The 19,543-nt window shown below is 38.8% G+C and overlaps 1 protein-coding gene across 1 annotated transcript in view; it reads left to right on the forward strand.

The window, feature by feature from the left end:
- The window catches only part of man2a1 (mannosidase, alpha, class 2A, member 1), a 55,379-nt gene extending 43,995 nt beyond the window's left edge, over nucleotides 1–11,384 (forward strand). Inside the window, exons 17-22 of the mRNA XM_018748155.2 lie at nucleotides 292–425; nucleotides 5,009–5,150; nucleotides 5,697–5,830; nucleotides 6,723–6,917; nucleotides 7,579–7,689; nucleotides 8,226–11,384. Of these exons, the coding sequence (XP_018603671.1) occupies nucleotides 292–425; nucleotides 5,009–5,150; nucleotides 5,697–5,830; nucleotides 6,723–6,917; nucleotides 7,579–7,689; nucleotides 8,226–8,378 (869 nt within the window). The 3' untranslated portion in view covers nucleotides 8,379–11,384. The remainder of the gene's footprint in view (nucleotides 1–291; nucleotides 426–5,008; nucleotides 5,151–5,696; nucleotides 5,831–6,722; nucleotides 6,918–7,578; nucleotides 7,690–8,225) is intronic.
- The last annotated feature ends 8,159 nt before the right edge of the window (nucleotides 11,385–19,543 follow it).

Consider the following 19,543-nt stretch of genomic DNA (forward strand, 5'->3'; position numbering starts at 1 on the left):
ATATGAAAATATTTTAGAGCGTTTATTTTTTAGTTTTCCAATAAACTACACACAATATTTTTATAGGATTCTGTGTTAAGATTTTTCTTACATGTAATAAATTGGAGGTCAAATTTTGTAGAAATGGCACTTTTTTTCCTCAAAAATAAGTGACTGCAATCCTGTATCAGCATAACTGATGTTTTTGAAATTTGGGCGTTTAATTGGGATCCTTAAGCAATTTAAAAAATAATGGAGCCAGTAGAATTGTGTGGCTCCCCTAATTGAGTTATTATTCCATCTCTGCTTTAGGCATAGAGGGCCAGTCTGTGGAGATCTCCAATACGGTGGATATAAGAGGGGAGTTCAACCGTGAAATTGCAATGAGGATAACATCAGACCTGAACAGCAGCGATCGATTCTTCACAGACCTCAATGGTTTCCAGGTAAACTGCTTTCCCAGTTACCTCCATCCTGCACCTATCCCTTTATTGTTTTATTTCTAATAGATTTTTTCCCCATGCAACCACCCTGAAAACGATGGAAAGGTCCTATTTTATCCGAACAGAAGAGCTGTAAGTTATGTGGATTTAAGTGCCAAGTGTTGTACAGTGTTGCAGAAGTGCTACACACACACACACACACACACACACACACACACACACACACCGACTGAAACCGCTTGTCCCAAACGGGGTCGCAGCGAGCCAGGGTCTAATCCAGCAACAGGGCACAGGGCTGGAGGGGGAGGGGACACACGAGACGCCAGTCCGTTGCAAGGCACCCCAAGCAGGCTCGAATCCCAAAACCTCCCCGAGAGCAGGCACAGGCCAAACCCACTGCACCACCGCCGCCACCCCCCCCCCCCCCCCCCCAAGAAGTGTTACATTTTCATTTATTCATTTAGCCCACACTTTTCTCCACAGCGATATACATCTCTGAGAACAAAATAAAAGTGCATAACACCAACAGGAGGAGATATTTGGATATGTGATTCTTGAGTAGCAAGTTTGTCACATACCTCAATATAAACCACTATAGGCTACCTGAGTAGATCCCCTTGGATTATAGTAGATCCCTTTAGGTTACTGAGGTAAAATGTTTGTTTCACACATCTCTGTCTGGATTTGGTTGAGAAACATTAAGGATCCTCATTTATATTTGCTTTCTAAGTCTTCCATCCAGGTATTCTCAGTTTGAACTCCCAAGATTTACTGAGTGTATTAATTTCTTTTGAAAGACACCTGAAGTGAATCCTTGAAAATTGCGTTGTTACGGATTGACATCCGGGCTTTGGTTTCAGCAATAATACAGCATTTGATTGTCCTCCAAAATTCTTGACCTCACATTGTACCTTTTTCTTTTCTGTTGATTTTCTATTGTAAGCACTACATGGACAAGTCTTCTCAAAACATGTTTACAGGTGTTCTGTATCCCTATACAACAAATTATCTTTTAAGACTGTGGCAATTCTGTATTTTTTTTAATCACTATATTTGTAGTATTTCTGGTGTAATAAATCATTTCTGTTTAACACTATTTAAGCAGCAGGGCAACTGGTGGTGTAGTGGTTATAGCTGCTGCCTTTGCGTCCAAAGGTTGGAGGTTTGAGTCTCATCTCCAGCTGTAATACCCTTGAGCTAGGTACTTACCCTAAGAATTGCTCTGGTGAAAATGACTCAGCTGTATATATGGGTAAATAATTGTAACTAGCTTAACAGTGTAAGTTGTTTTGGAGTAAAGGGTCAGCTAAATGAAGTAATGCAAATGTAACTTGGGCCACCAAGCTGGCCATCATGCACACACATTCTTAATTTTACTTATTTTTTTAATGGTAGAACTCATTCAGCACTCATGCCAAATTAAACTTAAAATTACTGCAGATGATGAATGTTCATCAGTTTGTCAGCATGCTGACTTGTTGCAGTGTTACAGTAACTAATTTCTGCTATATCATGTGCTTACTTTAATTGCTGTAAATTAATGCATCATATGCACATCTGTGCATTCATAACCATTAAAATCATTAATAGCATAGGGATCCCAGAATTGTTTTCCTTCTCTGTGTGTCTGTTGGTCTGAAGAAGATTAGTTTTGTTCCAGGGCTGTAAATTCTTGCTTCTTAATCAATACCAGTTTTACCTTTTTTGATTTCCCACAGCTCCAAACATTTCAAATGCCGAAAATTGGATCCAAACCTCAGTTCTCAAGCAGAGTGAAAATGAAAGTGTGAATATATATCAAGACAGAAATTCAAAATGTTGTATCAAAAGGATCGCTGTATATTTATTCTTTAAGCATGTCCTCTGGGTCATATGGGATCAAAAATGTGAAAACTAATTTCATGTACCCTGCAGCACCTTCACCAACTGCAGGTGGTTAGCTATTAACAAATTTAAGTTTTCGGAATTTGAGGTGCTCACCCTAACAATGCAGCACGACAGTTATACTGCTGGAGTAAATAGCAACAGAACAAGACCATTGATTACCGCAGACATGCCATATGTCTCATTTACAGTACCAGTGAAAAGTACGAGTATACTTGCTGGAGGCTGATGTTCTTTTTATGAAGTATTTGGTGTCAAGTTCTAGCAGTAAAGTCAGCCAACATGTCTTCGGAGCAATTCCCAGAGGTGTAGAACACTTGTAGGTTGCTTTGCTTTCACTGTCCTGTCCTGTTAAATGTATACAGGTGTTGCCCGCCTGTAGTGGCAGTATCTGAAGAGCATAAAAGTTTTGGATGTTTAAGCAACATTGCACTGCAGGGGAAGGATATGATTCTGAATGGCCTTTTTGTCATTGACTGTTTACATGAACTTCTCACTCTTCCTTTCCTTCCATCTCACACCCCCCCCCCCCCCCCCCCCCCCCCCCTTCCCCATGTGTGAATGTAATGCTGGGAATTTGGAATTAAACCTATAATCCTCCAAGCCTGTGGTGCAGTGGCTGGACTTCACAAGAGGGGTGGAAAAAAAAAAAAAGACAAATCTGTATTTGGCAGAGTTACAGAATAATCACAATGTAGCTCAACTGCAGTGGAAAGATTAATCTTGCAGACAGTGAGGGTGAGGCAGCAGGAGATCATGGAGAGGAAGCTCTTGACTCTTAAATGAGTAGTAAAAAGACCTGCTGTTTTATTGATTTCTAATCAGTTGTTGTTTTTACATGAATGGTTTGTTTTGTCAGCACGTAGTGATGTAAAAAGCAGCCAGGACATAATTTGTTTTCTGAATTCTTGTTAATTGTGGCCAATTCTAGTGAAATATGGTTTCTAAGCCCATATTTATCTGTATTATTCTGACAAAAGTTATTTTCTGAATGTGAGAATTCAGCCAAAGTTATGCTCTGGTGTTGGGTTTGCATTCAGACTTGATTTGGTATAACTAATTAGTTCTAACTTGCAGTCACGATTTATTTCCTCTGCTAAATTTCACAGGTACCATAATTTAGTACAAAAATATTTATAATTTTCTACCTAGATGCACTTTATAATATTGATTATTCCCCCAGATGCATTTAAGGATATTTAGGTGCATTTGAATAGATAAAATTGAACTCCAACTTGATCTTTTTATTTGAATATAGACTCTACAAACATTTATACCTTGGCATGTTTTTTTTTTTTTTTTTTGTGTGTGTGTGTTGACTTTTTGCAATCATGGTAGGAAATGTAAGAATTTACCACCACACAGAAATATAGAAAAACATTAACTTGTGATGAATTTAATGGTTTCTGTTGATGTAATGAAGAGACTGATAAGAATCTCTGGGGTTATTTAGCAGCTACTCTCATGGTGGATAATGGCATGGCATTGTAGCCTGTAAGTGTTCTGTTCAAATTGCAGGCCTGCTGTTGTACCCTTGAGGACATTGACTGAATTGCTGTAGTAAAATATGCCATAAAATAATTTTTTTAAAAAGTCCCTTTAGATAGAAGCATCAGGTAGTAAGTCAACTTATATTTTAACACCAATTTTTTGTCCAGACTTAAACCTGTGTTTTAATAGGAAAAGTAAAATATTGAATTTCATTTGGAATAACTGACTCCAGATGAACTACTTGAATTACACCCAAGTCATTTAATGGATGAGTTCTTTGTCTCCCACAGCTCACTGAGTAAACTGCAGAATTGCAGATATTTAAAAATTTTTTTCTACCTTAGTTTCCATGTAATGCTTGGCTGTGCCGTAGAGTTAAATTTGTTTGTGCTTAATGAAATATGTTGCTTGTTTAGTATCCAGGAGAAATCAGGACATACAATACAGACAGAAAAAATGTACTGCATTAGAAAAGTGTGGATGCATTAATCTGACATTTTTTACATTATTATAAGTTGCTTCCTTAGGAGATACAGTGAAGCTATTTTTACCATTTCCAGTAAAGTAAATTTTATTCACAAAATACATCCGAGCACTCTTTTCCATATTAAGTACTAAACTAGTTGTTCAACATTACCATTTTTTTGCTTTCTGAAATGTTTTTGAGACTGTGTTTCTTTTTCTTCATAATTTTAAAATTAATTGGAAACTAAGAGTGAATTGTTTTGAAGAGCCATGAAGATGAGATTGTTACATTTATAAACATGGGAGAAAAGGGAAAAATTGAATAACAAGATTAGTTTGAGTCTACAGGAAGATATGCCTTGAGGCAAGTTTCAGTGCCAGTATAATTCACTGCACATTGCTGCTGGAAAGAGTCCTGCACCCGCCTTCCCTCAAAACAACTCTTCATTTGCAAGTTGGATTTCTGGACTTGCTTTGAAGGATTAGAAAAGATCTACTGTAATCAATGGTAATTAGTTTCTCTTAGGAAATAGTACATTGCGTCAGGCAAGCAGATTTTAAGAACTTCTGATCTAAACTTTGTCACTTTTCCCTTTAACCACTGCTGTGCTAGGTTAGGAGGATTAGCACTTTTTAACCATCATTATTAAAAGCATGTTCAGTGATACCATTTAAAGGCACATTTCATGTCTTTCATTTGCGCTGTTTTTAACAAACGCCTTCTGGTGTTTAATTCCTGATTACAGATCCAGCCTAGAAGAACCATGGCAAAACTGCCCCTTCAGGCAAACTTCTACCCAATGACCACCATGGCTTACATCCAGGAATCTGGTGTTCGGCTGACCTTACTCACTGCTCAGTCTCTTGGTGTGTCAAGCTTAAAATCTGGTTAGTATGAACCCTTTGTTTGACTTGGAGCTTCAGAGTGAAAGCTTTTTTTTTTTTTTTTTAAATTTATTAAGTATAAGTCAAACTTATTTTGAGATCTGACAAACAGGTCATTTATTTAAATTCCTTTGTCCTATTAGAATGCGGAACGGGAACTACCTTTGTGCTTCGAGGGCCGTAGTTTTCTTCACTGATTGAATACTGTGCTCAAAAAATCAATAGCAAATGCTTCCCATGTGCCATTTTTACAATCACAAATGTTCAGGCCGAATACTGGGATGTACTCATGGGTTTAGTTAAGGACACCTATTTCAGCTTTTGTTGATTGGAATTATTTTTTAATAACACTGGATTTGTGAAATGACTTTTAAGTAAAGGAAACAAAACAACACTTCAACATGTCGAATTGACCATTGATTAGAGCTTTAATCCAAGATGAATGGTGGTCTAACAGAAGTGTACACTGTGTGACTGCACCTCTGGGATGTAAGATTATCTGAGAAGACTGCAGCATGGGTCAACATCCTCTATACTTCTTCCCCACAGGTCAGTTGGAGGTCATCATGGACCGCCGGCTCATGCAGGATGATAATCGTGGACTGGGACAAGGCGTCCAAGACAACAAGATCACGGCAAACTTATTCCGTCTCCTACTGGAAAAGAGGAGTGAAACATTCAAAGTAATCAGCAACAATCAACCTTATTCCTCCACTAAGCAAATTCTGTAAAGTCAAACAAACTATATCCATAACATGAATAAATTGCTTTGGAATTTTTCTGCTGATCAGTCTATTAGGAATCAGTATAAGAGATTCTCAAACTGCAATAAAAAATGTTTCAGGTGATATACACGCAAATGTGCCAAATGAAATATTGATAGAGACAAATTACATTTTAATTATCTTATGTAATCTCATGATTTCTTTGGCATCTAATTAAAAAAGCTTTTGTTGCTTTGTCAAATTGTACGACAAATATGTAATCATTTGAATAACCTTTTGTTTGATATGTAATAATAGATTGGATGTAATGTCGTAAATGTCAAATTCTGCTTCATAAATTGAAGAATTTGGATACTTTTCTGAGTTGTTCACGCTGTTGCTGTAAGTAATTATGCAAACTACATGTTACCTGCAAGTTGGTGTGGGTCTGACGCTGAAAAATAGCGTATCCATAATGCAGTGTTACCCATGTTATTTCAGCTTGCCATTTTAAAGTTTATTGACATGAACTGTCATGCCGGTTAGTGCAATTAAACATTTTAATTTTGATATCCACCAATGCACGAATATTACATTCAATCATTTGGAACAGTGTAAAACCCAAAGCTACAAAAACATGAATTTCTTTCTCTGTGTTCTCAGGTATCTTAGGAAACTTAATAGCTGCAGTTCTTGTAAAATGTTTTGTAATTCAGAGCTGTACATCCATTTTAAAAGGGCATTTGTGGTGTTTTTATTATACTTTCTTATATAATATTAAAACATGACGGGGGCTACAACTTTATTGCCTCTAAGGATTTATGAGGAGAAGCTGCTATTCTTAATCTTAATTTTCTGCTTTGTGTGCCAGGCTGAAGAATCCCAGCCCGAGTGGAGCTACCCCTCTCTGCTGAGCCACATCACCTCGATGTACCTGAATCACCCAGTCATTCCCATGGTGGTCAGCCCGAATTATGACTCTCTTACTTTTGCACCTCTCAGCCCTCTGAGGGCAGCCCTGCCCTGCGATGTTCACCTGGTGAACTTGCGTACCATCCAGGCCAAGGTGGGGCTCAACATTTCATCCAGTGGAAAGTTGTGCTGTGTGCAGTATGTGCTCCAGTAGGTTTGAGGCTTTACTTTATAGCCTTTAAAACAACAGAAAGATGTCAAAAGTTTTCCAATAAAACCTCTTTGAGGAAGAAAAGCATTGCCACGCAATGAAATTCAAGAGCCATGCTAATGACCCATCTAAAAGGATTTTAGTTGGACACTTAAGGATTTTTTCTACTGTTTACTTTATAAAGAGAAATATAATTTATTTGACAAATTATGTTTCAGCTGCATGGTGATTTGCTTAGTTCCACTTGTGAAATAAACAGTATGAAAAAATTGCAATGAAAAATTCACAGTAGTTTCCATTCTTTGGACCCTTGCAATGAGATCCAGATTAAAATCTTTTGAGCATTTTAAAACAGGAGCATGAATAAACAGTATTTGAAATGCTGAATGGTTAAGAAGCAGAACTCCAGAAGGGATGTTGATCAGATCACTGAACCTCAGTAAACCTATTCCTATGATTCTTGGCTCTCAGTGAAAGTGGCCAAGGCTGCAGCTGAGCTCTGAAAGAGCAGGTCTCACAAGTACACCACTGTCAACAGCAGGCCTTGAAACAGAGGCACGTCTGTGTTTTCTAAGGCAGTTTCTCATCATTCCTTTGCTCAAAGGAGGGGGCCGGACCATCACATGAGGTGGCATTGATTCTACACAGAAGAGGGTTTGACTGCGAGTTCTCCAACAGGAACATGGGGCTTCTGTGCAGCACCACACAGGGCAAGGTGAGCCAGCACGTGCCCGCCACTTTGAACCAAAGGAAATAACTGTTTACTTCGTGCTTCCTATGAAGTGTCATCGGAAGCAGAAGTCTGCCAGCTCTTTGGTAGTGACACAGTTGTGGGATTTTTACAAATTAAGAACTCTGAGCTGTCACATTTAAAGCCTTGAAAGAAGGCTTTGGTCTGCAATATGTGTTCAGAATGATAAGGTTTATCAGATGGTGAAAGAATTTTATCATAACTGCCTCCCAAGTGTTTTTGCCTTTAGCTTGACTAAAATGTGTCATAGATTTAAAATTGTTTTTTCCGTATGCATGTGTGTTTTCATAATCTTTGTGCCACAAAAATTCATTAAGCATTGGAATTTAGAAATGGCAGCAAATGTGTCGTCATCTTTCTCTTGAATGAGAAAAATGCCCACATCAGCTTTCAAACAAATGTACTGGCAAATCATAAAGGGCAGCAATATTGTATATCTGATATTTTTGCTGTAGAACTTTTTTACAACATGTAAATGTGTCTGTTTTGTGTTCTGGAAGCTTCCCATGGGAAAGCTATTTAGTGAGCTGAGCGTCCAGAGTGTCACACCAGCATCGCTGTCCCTGATGCACACGTTAGACGGTGGCCGCAGTCAGGAGGAAATCCAGCTGAAGCCCATGGAGATCAGAACCTACCGCGTGCAGCTGAGATAAGCCCAACTACAAAATCCAAGTGTGTCACATCCCAGGAGCATCTCTGCATTCTTGTCTTCACTCTAGTGATCAAAAGGTTTCTGCAGCCACAAGGCTGTACCTTTGGATACATTGAAGATATCCACATGGCACTTTTCCATTGAAGCAGAGGAGTTCCCCTGAAGTTTAAAATCAAGTGCAATAGAAATTTGTATAAACTCCCCTTTTCAGACACGTTCTCAGGTTTCATCCTTTTGCAAATATTTAGACATTTCACTTGACAGGAACTTCACTGTGCTGGAGAATAACTTTTTGTGAGTCTTCTTGTTTTGCAGAATGGTAAAAACAGTGCAATTATTGGTTATCAAGCTTATGAAGTTGGTCCCTTCCATAGATCAGTTTGAAACCTGTGGGCTGGCAGTTTGTCACAATAAATTGTAAGGAAACAGTGTGAAACAAGCTGGATGTTTAAAAAAGTTCCAAAGTCACTATGTGAGATGTTCAAATGTGCCTTATTTTTCAATTTCCTAAATCTCTAATGTAATAGTCTTTGTATTTGGTCTTTTGTTCTTTGGTTGCGTTTAATCTCCCAAATACAGTATATTGTCATTGAAACTGAATGCAGCTGTTAATGTGGGATCACATTAATTGTTATTGGTCTATTTTTTGACCTCCTGATATATGACCACAATTCTATTGTTGCTTTACAGCTTTTGAAATCAGGTACATGTGATGGTCAGAAAGCAAATATGCTAAATGGTAGCAATTGTAAAACATCTGTCCCGTAATAGAAAAGTATTTCTTCTACATGAAAAGGGCTGTCAGTGTGGTTTGGGAAAGCCTGTAAAATGTGTTTTTTGTACAGGATGTAATAGATAGCAAAATATATATTCAAAATACGAAATTAACATTGATATTTTGTATCCTCCCCAAGAAAAATGAACAGCAGGTCAGTATTTTCAAGTTGCTGATTGAGAACAGCTATGGGCAGTATGGTAACTGGCATTTCTGGAAGTTTGGCACACAAAATCAGTGTACCTTTACTGCCCTCCTTTTTAGTTATTGACTGCTTGAATCAATGAAAACAATCATGCTAAATCATAGCAATTATAGAATAATGTGATAATCTATTAGGAACTGTAAACAAAAAAATCCATTGCCGATGTCTAGACGTTCATGTGATTTGAGCCAAACTAAACAGAAAATCTAAAACCTAACCCAAAAATTCTATTTATCAACCAGGTGGGAACAAGATATTCACAAACTAATGTTCACAAATTGGTAATAGTCTATTATTAATAGCCTTACTGCTAATTGCAGGATTCAGTTAAATTATGGGTTGGTGTTTGGGGAATAGTAAAATATCAGACATTATCATCCTAAGATATCTTCTCTGACTTAAGTTTCTCATGTTAATGATTGTACCATAAACTAATTTCTGTTGATCAGTATGTTTAAGGATGTCCTAAATGCAGTGCAAGACAAATGTCAGAGTGAGGAACTTGAGAAGACCAAAAAACTGCACTGAAACTAACTATGCCATTGTGTTCTGCCTTACCTGTAACAGCTGCATTGTAGGCATCAGTCCTGTCGCTTGTAATTTGCATTTTACTGTGTTGAGAGTACAACTGTCATAACTTGATGCCATTTTCATCATGTGGATTGTTACTCATCAGCGGAAGTAAAAGTCTACTGGGTAGCCATGCATTTGAGCTTGCAGAGATTGTGAATATTTAGATTACTGTATGTGATATAATAGATGCCAAAGTTCCCCAGCCTATCAATTTCTTTTTTTTCCCCCCATCTCTTTGTTTCACCCATGCAGTGAAATCCACTAAGGCAGCGGAGCAGGTGCAATGCCTTGCACTTCAATCTTAGAATCAATACTGAACCTTTTTGTTCAGCATTTCAAGGTTTAATTTTGATTTTTTTTTTTTCCTGCACATTTGCCAAGTTTCCATAACCTTTTTTTTTTCTTTTTTGTAAATTTGACACATGATTATTACAAAGTTTTCTTTTCTGTCATAACCAAATTCAGTCCGACTGCCTCACTTCTGGATTGTTTTGCTCGCAAACCAGAGCGCAAAGTATAGTGTAATATCCCACTTCTTATTTGGACATTATGCAGACTCTAGAGTAATGCTGGTGAGTTCTTTTTTAATTTATTTTGGGGTTTTATGTTATAAGGCAGTCTTTTCTTTGTGTATTGTCACTTTGTTGATTAATTTCGACGGAAGTTGCATTTTAAGTCACAGGTTACTTTTAAATATGATTCACAGTGGTGTGTGACCAGTTCAGACTAAGCAAATGATTTCTGATCTAACTGATGTATTCTAGCAACACAGGAGCTGTGATTTCTCACTGCACTGATGAATGTGAGGATATCTATCTCGACTGTTAAACATCGATGTTATTAGATACATTGTCGGCAAAGCATTACGCAGCATCTTGTGTAGTGAAAAGAATCACTGCTGAATACAATGCCTATAAATGTACTTTCAGAAAGTGATGCAATTTAAAGCATTATTGCCATCTTTCCATACTACTACATATGGGAGTTAACCAGTTTTTTCCATCATTAAATATTCAAGATTGTGTACATTCATTTTAATTTTTTTTCCCCTCATATAATCTTTCCAGTTTTCCTGATGTTGCCCATCTTACATAACAAGCTGTGACGTATATTCTCTATTTCCACTGTCTATTGTAGAATAAGAATTCGAGGGACATGGCTGGTGTGCTTTTCCTTGCGTTTGTGTGAAGTTGTGCAGGAAGTGTCTCGTGCCGCAGGATAGCGGAGAAGCAGTTTGAAGTATCAAAGCTACCATGTTAGCAATACTGTCACCCTCTTGTTAATACTGTGATGATTGGTTTCTTTCAGTCACACAAAGAAGCTCTTTCATGATGAATGTATATCAAAACAATAACTGCAAAGAATTCTGTGCCCATTATATTGCCTTTGCAAATATGGAGAGTTTGGGTCATTTGTGTGTATATCTCTTTATACATATTGTGATTCATTAATATTTTTTTCTAGAATTTTCTATATTTGTTTTAATGTAATGGGAGAAATAAAATTGATTATTGTATTCGTTTTTGTGTTTTGTATTCAAAGATCAAAGTAAATTTTTTAAAAATCCTTGGATAGCATTGCTTATAACCAGTTAGATCAAATTACTGACTTGTATTGTAAACACTTCGTTGGAACAAGTACATTATATGCCTCCCTGAATAGCTTATTACACTAAACAATTGATGTTGCCGTACAGTTAAAAGCGTTTTAGCCTCGTGACAATTGGAACTCTTTTTCAAATGGGCTGTCTCAAATATGCCAGAATCATAACTACCGCAGGGCTCACGTTAATGAAACTCCATAGCTGATCATTGGTTCCAGCTTTTTACAGTGTATCTCCTTTGTATTAAGTGTTTTAAAGGTGTGTTCCACCCTGTGTATAATATGAAGAAAATGTATAACGGTATTGTTTAATGCTGAGTATATAAAATATGTAGATTAATGATGTAAGAACATCCTGTGCAAAAATGACACAATAGTTAATACTGAAGAGGTCTTTTTAGCATTGCATGTATCCTTGAAGTTATATTAATTGCACCCATTCACACCGAGTTTCGTGCTGCCTTCCAGGTGGTAGCAAACTCACTGCAGGCAGAGTGAAGCTTCTGCTGCTTGGAACTCACTGTAGCACATGAACAAATCAACTGGCTGAAATTCAATTTGGGATTTGAATGTTAGCACTCTATGAGTGGTGATTAATAGTCAAAGAGAATGCAGTTCTTGGCAGCATGTTGAAATTTGCTAATGCAACTTAGCAAAGAGATGGTGATGCTTTTTACTCTACCGAAATAGTCGGACTATTCTGAGATTTTCTCTAAACGCTCCATAGGGGTCATCCCAGACATCTGGAATCTCTTTGTTTTTAACATTTTTTGTGGGTGTTGCTGGTAGTTCTGAACTCTTCTGAACTCTGAAGGCATAATCATAAAGCTAGAGAAGATGGAACAGGAGACAGTAAAGTGTCCTGAGATCCTGTTTTGCAACTGACAGTGTTACCCATTTGTACACCTGGGTTTTTCTTGCAATACACACACACACACACACACACACACATTTTCAGAACCACTTGTCCCTTACGGGGTCACGGGGAACCGGAGCCTACCCGGCAACACAGGGCGTAAGGCCGGAGAGGGAAGGGGACACACCCAGGACGGGACGCCAGTCCGCCGCAAGGCACCCCAAGCGGGACTTGAACCCCAGACCCACCAGAGAGCAGGACTGCGGTCCAACCCACTGCGCCACCGCACTCCCCACCTTTTCTTGCAATAATTCAGGTTAAATACCTTGTGTAAGAATGCTACAGCAGCAGTGTGGAGTGGGGTTTGACCCAACAACCATTAGCCCACAAGTCCATTACACTATCTGACACCTTCTTGTATAGCCATCCCATCATGGCTGCTGGGAGGGTATTTTCACCTGCAAAAGTGAGAAATACAATACAAAAGGATGTTTTTAAAAGTTAAACTGACCTGAATTACAACATCTATGGGACTGTAAACAATTCAGGGAATGTTAGAGCTCTAAAGCAAAAGACACTGGACAGGACACCAGTCCATCACAGAGCAATCACACAATGACACACTAGTTTTCTCACACCTAAGGACACCAAGGGCAATTGATAGCCAACAATTCTCCTGAAATTTGTCTGTGACAGGATATCAGAAGAGCCCAGAAAGAACCCATGGGAACACGAGGAGCTGGTGGTGTAGTGGTTGCAGTTGCTGCGTTTGGACCCGAAGGCTGCAGGTTTGAATCACACTTCCACCTGTAGTACCCTTGAGCAAGGTACTTACCTTAAACTGCTCCAGTAAAATTACTCTACTGTATAAATGGGTAACTAGATTGACATTGTAAATTGCTTTGGAGAAAAGCATCAGCCAAATGAATTCATCTAATATGAAGAAGAACTCCATGCAGAATGACCCAGATTTGAACCTATGTTTGCCCTTGCAGTGCCAGAGCTATGAGGCTTCTATGGCAGCACCATGCCACGAACATAAAAAGCAACTAGTAGCTGTGAAAGATGAGTGGGAAATTGATAGGAAAAAAGGAACCCTAATGTATTATGTAGTGAATTCAGACATTTAGAACACATTGGTTTAAAGCTGTCCACAGTAACTGTGATTCTCTGGGCTTGGATTTGCATTAGATTCCTCTTTTAAACAGGCAGGAATCTGGATGTAAAGAAATATGGATGAAGCTTTTGTGACTCTGGAACACATTAATTTTTCCCCATTTACATTAAAGATAATTAAGATCTCATTTTATGTGAATTTGCCTTATGAGCAGAAATAAATTATGCTTGTTAGGCAAAGGAAGCCTGTAAGTTCTTTTTTCCACATTTAATAGGATCAGAGAGCAATAGCAATGTTGTACTGGGTATGGTGATTTCATCCCAGTAGACTGAGAAGTTATCGACCGAGATAAAAAGCTCATACCAAAATGGAGTCGAAAGTAAAAATATTTAGTTAAAATCAGCTGGACACAATGCTTAATGGCAAAAAGACAAAAAAAATCAATTGATGTATGACATTGGTTCTACTACAAAAGAACTGGCAGGCCAGTATTTTCAGAGCACAAAATATATCACATATCGCAGTAATTATATGTCAGGAAAACAGAGTCTGCCATTAGATGTATTTTAAGAGAAGGAATATAAACAATGCTTTAAACGGGAGCTTTTTCCTAGTCGGGTTTAACAACATTAAAAGTGATGGAATGAAGGTAATTCATAAATTAAGCATATAAAAATACCATTTCTTGACTTCACCTAATGAATATCTGCTCTTCTGTCCAGAAAGGTGAAAATGTCATACTTCAAGATTATCAGCTTGAAAGGAACCGAGTAGCATCTAACATACTTTGATATGAATCAACAGAAAGAGGGAAGTGCTAGGAGTGTAGTGGTTTAGAGGTACTGCTTTTGAATCTGAAGGTTGCAGGTTCAATTCCCACTTCTGCCTCTCATATTCTTGAGCAAGGTACTTGCTTTAAATTGCTTCAGTAAAACAAAAAAATTACCCAGCTCCGTAAATAATGTCGAACTTGTCACAATTGTAACCTTGATGTTGTAAGTCGCTTCGGAGAAAAGCGCCAGCTAAATGAATAAATGTAACAGTCGGCAGATTGTAGCTGTTTAAAATCATCTTCAGGGCAAAATGTTTGCCTGTACTACAGAAATTGTAGGATTCTTTCAATCCTTTGGTCACTTTTTTGTCCAAAAATCTGTGAATGTAAGCTAATTTCCATTTTTTTCTGACTACTTTGGTTCGGTTTTGCAATGCCTGCTGTTCACAGCACGATGTATCCAAATCATGGAGGAACAATGATTAACAGAGACATTGAAACATCAATAACAAAACCGACCAGCTAATGCTAATTGTCAGAAGTGAATATGCAAGACCTCACCGATCGTACGTCAGCAATGGCCAAAACAACATCTCGAAACGCAGCAGAGTCAGCGACGAATCGCGGATTTCACGTTTATGTAAGAAGTGCGGGATTTATGAAACAATAACAGATGTAGGCTTTTCGCGCACACAAGCTACATATTGTGCTCTTATGCTTTGTCGGTCAGATGACCCGCTGCAAAGAGAGAACCATCTGGAAAGCTCGATGAAATTACGCATGGCCGCATCCACATGAACGCTATCGAGCTGCAAAGCGGCTGACCTTCACGTGAACCTGTAAGTCATGGAGCGTGCTTGTTGGCATCGAATGGTTAACGCGGGCGACGTTTCGCTCATGACAGTGATCGGCTCCGGCGCTACATCCGACAGTATGATTTATGGGAGTAATCATCTGCCTGCCTAGCTTCTCCTGCTTCATACAAGCAAAACTATCTTCCACAATCTATTTGCTTTCTGGGATGTCATTTCTTTGGCCCACCGCTTCATGAAACCTTCCCACGGAGCCGCACCTTCCGCAGGACGCAGAAGTCAAAATCTGGAAGTCACGTCCCCCGTGAGATGCGATGGCGCCGGTGCTCCGGCCTTCCCCATACCCAACAATGGCCAAGAAGCATGTCCCGAAGGCCATAAACATGACATTTTTATCGCAGAGGTGATAAGTGAAATATTACGGTCAACAAGTCCAGACATGCACCGCAGCAGAGCTGTCGCTTCATATATTTGATAAAAATGTTCCTTATACAGAAGGTGGAGCAGACAGCAATGGAAAGATCGTTTCAGACAAACTACGTTATGTACACTTCCATGTGTGGCATGTATGAACAGGATGGTCAGACTATCAGATTCTGCAGAGATATTCCCGTTTTTGCAAATTACAGCTGCAGAAATATTGATATTTTTGGCCCTAATGTAACTAATGTAACAAAGTTGGGTTTTATACGTAACTGAGTAATTGATTTATTATTACATCAAACACATGACTGAGGTTATGTTTATTTTACAGACAGTCGTTTTATAAATGTTTTCCCCGCATTTATATCAGTAATGAAGAATTGAAAGTCCCTCCATCCGTGTTCGGGGGTAAGAGAAACCGATTATATTTGCATACTTAATGATAACTCCGGTCATGTGCCAGCGTCACTGACGATACAGTGCGTAGTCACTCACAAGTAGCAATACAATTTCTCATTTATTTTCAGAAACCGATACGAAATATTATATTTGGCAAAATGTTTTTTTCCTCGTGCAGGGTTCCACTTCAGAAAGAATGACAGATTACATTTCTTGACATGCCTATATTCCAGCAAGCGACGCATAATAAGATTCGTCCCGTTTCTGAATGCTAGAGGAAAGAAAATGCCCCGTCAGTCATGAATGACATACGCGTGGCTTATTGTCCAACACTCCATTTGTGATGAAATGTGTATACGTACCGTATAATGCCATGTTGAGGTGCTATGTTGTAATTGTGCCCGCATTACTGAATTGCATGCTTATTTTTAAGCACAGTTCACGCTTTGATTCGGTGTGATGCAGCGACATAGGGAACTGGTTCCTTCGGGAAGCTTTGAGCCTCCCTGGGTACACACCCATGAGCAGTGATGCTCCTCACATCGCTCTGGAGCGCGGCATCTGATTTCAGGCCAGAGAGGTGGTAAGGTAGCGGACTGTAAAAGAAAAGGTCGGATCGATCCCCTCATTCAGTGGAATTGACACCTTCCCGATTTGAAACTGTTTCGTCCAACAGAAGATCCGATGAAGCCGGAGTTCGGGCTGAATTTGAAAAGCGGCATTACCTCGAAGCCTGAGGTATAATTCCTTTAATGGGTCTACGTCACCATCTTTAGCAGTGCATCTCTAACGCATTCCTTGTAAATGTAACTTTCACACTCTTAATTAATTGATTAATTATTTAGCAGACGCTTTTCTCCAAAGCGACTTCCAATGAACTCTATGTAGGGTTATCAGCCCACACACCTTATTCGCCAAGGTGGCTAGGTGACTCTTCACCCCACACTTGGACCACTTGAGAACTCCAGATTATAATTTGGTGCCATGCCCTGTACTATATGCCCCGATACACAAACTAAGCAGACATCTATTATGCCAGTTAGGATTCTGTACTGCTGTGCATCTGGAAACAGTCTTTTGTAATGTAGTTCTGTAAATGTACACATTTGTACAACGGAATCTGAGTTAATCAGAGAAAATGTGAATTCTGCAGCTACCCTGTCCAGAGAACACCCCCCTCCCCCAGACTTGTGCCCTGTGATTCTGGGACCGGCTCTGGATCTCCACGACTAGGACAGACATTATGACTGAGCGAGAGCGCAACTGTTGCTTCATCGGACCCCTCAGCGGGAAGGACCCCGATGTCATCACATTCTACGCCCTGCAAATTTACACATAAAACACACCGCAAGCCCGAAAAAAAAAAACCAGAACGGCTTGATGTAATATTCTGTAACACAACTCTCCTCACCTGCAATTTTAGCCTTCTGGAGGCCTCCCTTATCAAGAAAAGCTATGCAAACATTTATAGCTGATTATTTCCGCAACTATACAACAGTATTGTATATCGAAAGGTAGGTACTTCTCGCTGGCAAACGGAGCCTTTGTTTGTTGATGCAGATTATGTTATAGGAAATGGACATGCGGCAAGAGTGGCAAGATATTGTTTGCTTTCCACTCGACATTTCCCTTGTGTTCTCTATCCATTGTCAATATCTGCTTGTGTAGCACAGGACCGAGGTGGTCTGGAACCTATCCTTGAACCATAGGGTGTGAGGCAGGGTTCTCTTGGACAGGATGCCGGTTCAGTTGTGCTTTACTATGGTTTTCTAATAATCACCAAAGTAACTTCTGAGGTGCCTGCTGGATCCTGGCATGGTGTGTTATACTAACAGAAAATGTTAAACTGGCCACATTTCATACTCTTACGCTCTAGATGTCTGTCCGCTCCAATCTTTAAACTGGCTGTAACGGGATATTGAATTAATTATATTATTAATTGTGCCTTTGACTGGGTTTATACACCTATAGAGTTTTCTTATTTTTGAACACGCTGATCCTTAGGTAGTTTTCTGATATGCATCAATTCTGAAGAAGAGAAAATAACATTCATTCACTTAGCTGAATCACTTTCCAAAGTGATTTAAAACGTTAAGCTAATTACACCAAACTATTACCCATTTATACAGCTGCCTAACTTTGACTCAGTTCAGGTGAGCACCTTCCTTAAAGGTATTATAGCAAGAGATGGGATTCAAGCCTGGGTCCTTTGAGTGCAAGTTGGCAGCTCTAACCACTGCACCACCTGCTGCCCTATAAATTAATGTATGATTTTTATGAAACAAGGATGTGGGTGCAAATATGAGACATTTGGGATTTGACATACTTTCTATTTATAGTTTTGTCCGTCTGTTTGAGCCTTTATTGATCAATTTGTTTCAAGTGTATTGCACTATTTTTCACAAAACTACATATACTTATTACCCAAATGTAATAGTATGCAATTCACTAGCAAGAATTAAAGGTATTTATACATTAAATGACTTTTAATTCATGACTTGATTGATAGCAAATAGAATGAGATAATAGAAAAGGCATGCATATGGAGACCTAGATACTGGTTTTGTTTCCTGCTTAAGGATTGTTTTCGCACCAGAAATAAATCAGTGGAAGACTAGCTTTACCTTCTGTTAATATCCCAGCCATGTAGGAGACCATTTTCATAGCACCAAAAAGCTTTTAGGAGCAAGCGAACTCCCAAGCAGAGTTTAAAATGTACTCATTAATTTAATCTGTTCTGATGGGAACAAAGTGAATATTTAATCGGGGAATCTCCCTCTTATCGTCAAGCCTTAATATCATCATCCCTGACAAATTGCTATAGATAAGGTTAAGAGGCTAAGAGCGCATTCATTGTCTGCTGCTAATTTTGATCCCTTCAGTATTTGCAGTTTAAGATCTACTGTACATCCACTACTGCCTATATAAGCTCATCTTTATATTAAGGAAATACAACTTGTAATGTGAGCTGCAGCTAAACCATCTGGTAAGTGACATGTGACGTACCAGATGGTTTAGCTGCAGCTCACATAACAAGGGAATGAAAACTTACGTGATGTGACATAGCAATTCTTAATTCCCTTTTTAAATGATTTATTTAAGAGCATCACATTTATTTCTGAGTACCTTCTGCAGCAAGTGCAACATATGCAGTAATACATGGCATTTAATCTTTTGCACAAATCGTTGTTTAAATATATCTCGACCTGCCAGTAGGTGAAACAAAAAAATACATCAATAAAAGAGGCTTAAAGGTTAATACATTCATTTATGAAGGGAGCAGAATGACAAGCAAACATCGAGATGCTTTAAGAAGCAATAATAACAGCCAGATTCCCAATCAAACTCAGCTCGTATATGTTGACATTACACTTATTCATTTAGCTGACACTTTTCTCCAAGGCAACTTACAATGATTTACCCATTTACCGTATACAGATGGCCAATTGTACTATAGCAATTCGGTTTAAGTACCTTGCTCAAGGGCACTACGGCCAAGCGTGAGAATTAAACCTGTGACCTTTGAGTCCAAAGGCAGCAGCTCCAACCACTACAGTACCAGCTGACACTTTTAAAAAGAATGGATTTACTCTTCCTATAAAACAAAACTTACACTAGCCTATGACTGTCAC

Source organism: Scleropages formosus, chromosome 6, assembly GCF_900964775.1.
Source record: "Scleropages formosus chromosome 6, fSclFor1.1, whole genome shotgun sequence".
Lineage (NCBI taxonomy): Eukaryota > Metazoa > Chordata > Actinopteri > Osteoglossiformes > Osteoglossidae > Scleropages > Scleropages formosus.